We start from the raw sequence: 6,070 nt of genomic DNA, 5'->3' as shown, positions 1-6,070 counted from the left end.
AGTTCAGCTGTTGCCTTAAAAGCGACATTACCATTTTTGGGGGTAGATGGTCTACTTTGTATTTCTCCAATTAGGACAGATTTTTTTGATTGGACCAAAGGTCTTGGCTTCGGTCTGCTTTAGAGCAGAAACTGCATAGTTTCATCATTTTTACTGCTTTTTAGGAGTCTCTTGGGCACTTTCCATGCCATAGGCAGTTACAAAGCACCTCTGTGGTAACTGGGTGACCATTTGCTTGGCATTGTCCCATTAGGCAATGTTAAATCTATATTTAGCTTTTATTCTCTGAGCTAGGGAGAAGGAAGGAAGCCACCCCTGTGTGACTGGTAGCTCTCTGTGGGTTGTTGGAGAGTGTTTGGTTGGCTAAGGTTGGAGAACTTTTGCTGTAGACCAGGTTTAGGAGGTTTGATCAAGACACAAGGTCATGGTTGAGGAGCAGCGTACAGAAGTTTGGGATCATACTTGTAGCAGGTTTTCATGATGCAACTGCATTTGTAATTTAGATAAGGACTTAATATCACAAGCTTGGGTGGCTTGGAAGAGAGTATATGAATTATATTTATCCCAAGAAATGAAAAGTATTTGTGCAATAGTGACTGGTGGTGGGTTTTTTTTCAGGGTTGAGTGCCAAAAGAAAGTGACAAAAGTTCAGCTGTTGCCTTAAAAGCGACATTCCCATTTTTGGGGCTAGATGGTCTACTTTGTGTTTCTCCAATTAGGGCAGATTTTTTTTGGTTGGACCAAAGGTCTTGGCTTCGGTCTGCTTTAGAGCAGAAACTGCATAGTTTCATCATTTTTACTGCTTTTTAGGAGTCTCTTGGGCACTTTCCATGCCATAGGCAGTTACAAAGCACCTCTGTGGTAACTGGGTGACCATTTGCTTGGCATTGTCCCATTAGGCAATGTTAAATCTATATTTAGCTTTTATTCTCTGAGCTAGGGAGAAGGAAGGAAGCCACCCCTGTGTGACTGGTAGCTCTCTGTGGGTTGTTGGAGAGTGTTTGGTTGGCTAAGGTTGGAGAACTTTTGCTGTAGACCAGGTTTAGGAGGTTTGATCAAGACACAAGGTCATGGTTGAGGAGCAGCGTACAGAAGTTTGGGATCATACTTGTAGCAGGTTTTCATGATGCAACTGCATTTGTAATTTAGATAAGGACTGCATATCACAAGCTGGGGTGGCTTGGAAGAGAGTATATGAATTATATTTATCCCAAGAAATGAAAAGTATTTGTGCAATAGTGACTGGTGCCCAGAATTTCTTGAAGAAGTTCTAATTTTTTTCAGAGTCTGTGTCATAATTGTTGGTTCCTCTTTCTGAGTTATCCAAACACCTCCACTCTTTGAACAGTCACAACCAAGGTTGCATTGATGATGAAGAACAGGTTTCCAGTTCCTTGCTCTTCTTGTATCCTGTGCTCTTGAAAAAAACACCCACTTGTTTTGCCCTTGTACTTCTGCTAGGAACATCTGCCCAGCAGCTGGATGCATCCTTCAGTACAAATGCCACCTTGGAGATATTCGAGGTTGACTTCAGGGATCCCTCCCTGGACATGAAGCAGAAAGGAACACTTCCTGCCTCAAACAGGTACTAGAGGCTTTTACTGACATATCCATCGGTGGAACTCTCAAGGGTGTTTCTGGTACAAGAAGGGAGAGGAGGAGATCGTGTTTTTGGGATATGAAGTGATCTTTTGGATCAAGTGACCTCTGTCTTCAAGAATTGAATGTTTTTTGTTGGCAAAAATCATGTTGGATGTAAAAGTATAGCAGCTGGACCATTGGAGAGGTCTGAAAGAACTTACGTGGTGGCCAGTGAGGAGAGTCATTCTGCATCATGTAAATTTTCTGGGGCTAGTGATTTGTAATGAAGAGACTAGAGGCAGAGTGAAACTTGTCTTCCAGCTTTCTAAGACAAGGTGATTTCTTAGGCTCATCAGTGCGAGTGACATTTACACCCAGTGTAAAACCCAGCCTTGATTTCTAACTAGCAGTTTTTACAGTGGATAAAGGTATTTTTCAGATAATAGCTCTAGAAAAGAATACATGTAGTTCTATAATCTAATTTTATGTATAGTGTAGGTTAGAGGAGTTCACCTACCAAATCCCATATGAAGTCCTAAACATTTTAAGGAGGGGGGGAAGAAGAAAAGACCAACTAGCTCTTCCTTTGTGAGTTCCCTGTAAAAGTCTTTGGAAGGAAACTAATTTACTTTTTGCCAGGTAAAAGCCACAGATACCTTCAAAGGGAAATATTTATTTAAGGTGCAGACCGATGATTGTGTTTGATAGATCAGAACGTGGATGAGGTTTTTAGTAATAGAGAGGTTGTCTTGACTTCCACCAAATACTGTGGCCTACGCCAGCTTTATTTTCTTCTTTTTTCTAGGTTTCATAAGCTGATCTGGGGTAACTTTGGAAACGGGTCCCCGGAGTCCTCCGGGGTGATTGTTGGTGGAGGAGATAACGGTGTGCTGACAATGTACAGCGTGCACCGGATCTTGACTTCGAAAAGTGAGCCCGTAATTGGGCAAACAGAGAAGCACTCAGGTCCTGTTCGAGCTCTTGACTTCAACCCTTTCCAGGTATGCGACGTTAAGAAGTGAAAGTTAACCCTCATATTCCAAAAAATATAGTTTTCCTTCCCGTATAGAGATTTATAAACTGAAGGGTCAGTTTTGAACCTGAAAGAGACGTGGTAGTTGTGACGTAAGAGTGGTTGGGGACTCACATTTGGGTTCTGTTCACAGCTTTGCCACTGAATTCCCTTGTGACCTTATCTTTCTGCTTACCAGTGGCAGCTCTCATCTGACTTCAGAAGCTTTTGTGGTGTTTTTTTACTTACATTTATTTTGAAGAAATCTGTCCTTTTTCCCTGTGAAACCCACCTGAGCTTTTCTTTTTTTTCTACAGAGTAACCTCTTGGCTTCTGGAGCCAACGATTCTGAAATTTTCATCTGGGACTTGAATAACTTCAGTGTGCCTATGACTCCAGGGGCTAAATCACAGGTAAAAGAGTTTTCCTCTGGGTAACACCCTTGCAGTTTTGTATCCCAGTAGGCAAAAAGGTGTGAGTGTGCGGAATCATCCTGGTCTAGTCAGTCTGTGAAGGTGAGGGGAATGATCTTGATGTCCACCAGGAGAAAGATGAATCAGAACTTACTGATCATCTTCCTGTTGCGGAGGTGGAAAGAGTGTTATAAGGGCAGGGAAGGTGGGCTGGCAAGCCCTGGAAGGATGCACTTTGTCGTGGATGGGTAAGCTCTTTGTGGATTTGAATCAAGTAACTGACCAGTTTATCTTGTGATCCAGCTGGGGCATGTGTCGTGGATTACAAAGGCTTATTGGACCTTCTCTGAGGAATGACTTTACTTCAGGCTTCAGCTGAAGCTTTTTGTATCTCACGAAAGTAATATCCCTAGCAGAGCCAATGAACCATTTAATGCATCTTGGCTATTACTCATGGATAATGTTTCCTGGGTTTGAAGAGCAAGAAGCTTCTGATATTGATAATGTTATTCAGGGCAATCAACTCCTAAAAGTGTAAAAATCATAGTAAACTTGCCTAAAAGCAGGCCAAGTTTTTCCTCCAATAAGCCTGCCATTTGTCTTCTTGCCTATCTCCTGCATTGCAGTAGATACTGTAACGGCAATTAGCCTTGAAAGCTTCATCATCTTCCATCCCACTGCACTCCTGAGATCTTGCACAAGGTCATCTTTCCATTTAAGTTCATCCCAGAAGTCAGGGTAGAAGCCTTGATGTTCTCTCAGCTGCAGTTCGCTCTGCGCTGATTTAGGGCACATTTGGCCAATGCAGAATCCAATACCTGCTCCCAAAATGCAAATGTGCTTTGTGTAGCATAGAATCATAGAATTGTTTGGGTTGGAAGGGAACGTAAAGATCATCAAGTTCCAACCCCCTGCTCTAAGGAGGGACACCTCCCACCAGACCAGGTTGCTCAAAGCCCCATCCAGCCTGGCCTTGAACCCCTCCAGGGATGGGGCAGCCACAGCTTCTCTGGGCAACCTGTTCCAGTGTCTCACCACCCTCACAGGAAAGAATTTCTTCCTGATATTTAGTCTAAATCTCCCCTTTTTCAGTTAAAACCAATGGCCCTCATCCTATTGCTCAACTCCCTGATCAAGAGTCCCTCCCCATCTCTCCTGCAGCCCCTTTAGGGACTGGAAGGGGCTCTAAAGTCTCCCTGGAGCCTTTTCTTCTCCAGGCTGAACACCCCCAACTCTCTCAGCCTGTCCTCACAGAGGTGCTCCAGCCCTCTGAGCATCATTTCATCGTTTTTCAGGTGATAATGCCCCATTACCGTTTTCCAGGTGATTCCTAGAAAAATTCCCCACAGAAATTTGACTGTCCACTGTAAGTAAAGGACGTCCCATGCTCCCCAGTTTTTCTGGTCAGTGCTGCTGTTTCCAGGTGGTTGATCAATGATTGAAGAGAGGCATCTCTATATCCTCAAATCCCTTAGTTAAGCTACTAACGGAATTGTGTGGTTAGTGTTCCCTCAAGGTGGGAATGATGGAAAAGTGGCTTTTCATATCTTTGCAGCCTCATGAAGACATCAGTGCAGTCTCCTGGAATCGCCAGGTGCAGCACATCCTCTCCTCCGCTCACCCCAGCGGCAAGGCTGTGGTTTGGGACCTCAGGAAGAACGAGCCCATCATCAAAGTCAGCGACCACAGCAACAGAGTGAGTGGAGAGGAAAGACTCTGGGACTAGCTCACAACATGGGACTGCAAAGAAATGGCACAGGCTCTTGGGATCAAGCTTTAGTTTATTATGGGAGCTGGTTGGGTTCGTTCTCTTGGAGCTGTAGCATCAAAAGACCTCTCTCTCTTTTCCCCTAAGGAAATGGAGGCTTGTTCCTAAAAGTAGGACACCCTTGCATTCAGTTTCTAAGTTCACAGCTCATCTATGAGAATCCTCCTGCATTTTAATCCCAGCTGTCTTCCTGCATCAACTTTGAACTAGTCCTTTGACTGTATGGTTAGTGGGTTTTTTTGCTGTGTAGGGGAAGGTAGAAATTCTTGCTTCCCACAGCAAAACATTGCCAGGCTTGCTTTATGTCAAAAATTCCAGGCGAGTTAAGCCCAGAATGCTGTGGAGCTGGGCCATTTGTGCTGTTGCCAGCTTGCTTTGCTGAATTTTTGGCTATTTTTGTCCTTAGATGCATTGCTCAGGAATGGCCTGGCATCCAGAAGTTGCAACCCAGCTAGTCCTTTCCTCCGAGGATGACCGCTTGCCAGTGATCCAAATATGGGACTTACGTTTCGCTACCTCTCCTTTGAGCCAGCTGGAAGGGCACACGAGGTGAGGGCCTGCTCCTTGTGTTGCTTTTTCAAGCATCTCCATCTTTAAAAGCTCCACATCTGGGAGACTGGACTTAACAAATAAAAAAAATCATAGTTCTCCTAGGCCTGTTTTGTTTCACAGATGAATCTGGTTGAGGGTAGAGATGAGAACTAGCATTTCTGAGCTTAAGCAGCATTTCTACTGCTTTCTTGGTGACAGGGTATAAAATATGACTGATCTTTTTGGGTTTTTTCTATCTATTTTAGGGGAGTTCTTTCTGTCTCCTGGTGCCAGGCTGACCCTGAACTGCTGTTGAGTAGCGCCAAAGACAACCGGATCTTGTGTTGGAACCCAAGTATGGGGGAGGTACATAATCACAGCTATAAGTACACATGCTCTGCTTTATAGAGAGTTTTGTGCCTACGTATGTGTCCCTTCTCTGTATCCTCAGGGAGTGCCAATGTGATTTCCTCCAGCATGTTTTCTGCACTCCTCCTTTCTAGAGTCAATGAGAGTGTTGTCTATAACCAGACCATAAACAACAGAGACAGGCAGAGATTTTTTTCTCTGATATATCCATGTCCAGAGATCGTAGAGGGAAGAAAGCTTTAATTAAAAGTTTCAGCTAATTATGATTACTCTTGCTATGTTCACACATTTAGTGTTCTCAGTGCCCATTTGTTTCTTCTTCCTTCTCCTGGGGTAGGAAATTTTTAGGCACGAAGCTTGACAGAAAATGAGGAGCATTTGTTAGGGTCATTAAGA

At 43.9% G+C, this 6,070-nt stretch overlaps 1 protein-coding gene across 1 annotated transcript; it reads left to right on the top strand.

The window, feature by feature from the left end:
* Positions 1 to 1,461: 1,461 nt before the first annotated feature.
* On the top strand, positions 1,462 to 5,713 carry LOC106900473 (protein transport protein Sec31B-like; the record flags this gene model as incomplete). The annotated part of the gene is made up of 6 exons (XM_014962552.1): positions 1,462 to 1,585; positions 2,387 to 2,582; positions 2,911 to 3,006; positions 4,562 to 4,702; positions 5,181 to 5,323; positions 5,572 to 5,713. Coding segments are annotated over 6 exons (842 nt in total), but the record flags the coding sequence as incomplete, so codon positions are not given.
* Positions 5,714 to 6,070: the final 357 nt, after the last annotated feature.

This window comes from Calidris pugnax, unplaced genomic scaffold (genome assembly GCF_001431845.1).
Source record: "Calidris pugnax isolate Ruff unplaced genomic scaffold, ASM143184v1 scaffold2165, whole genome shotgun sequence".
Lineage (NCBI taxonomy): Eukaryota > Metazoa > Chordata > Aves > Charadriiformes > Scolopacidae > Calidris > Calidris pugnax.
Note: the sequence above shows the minus strand (reverse complement) of the source record. Positions and strands in the feature narration are given on the sequence as shown.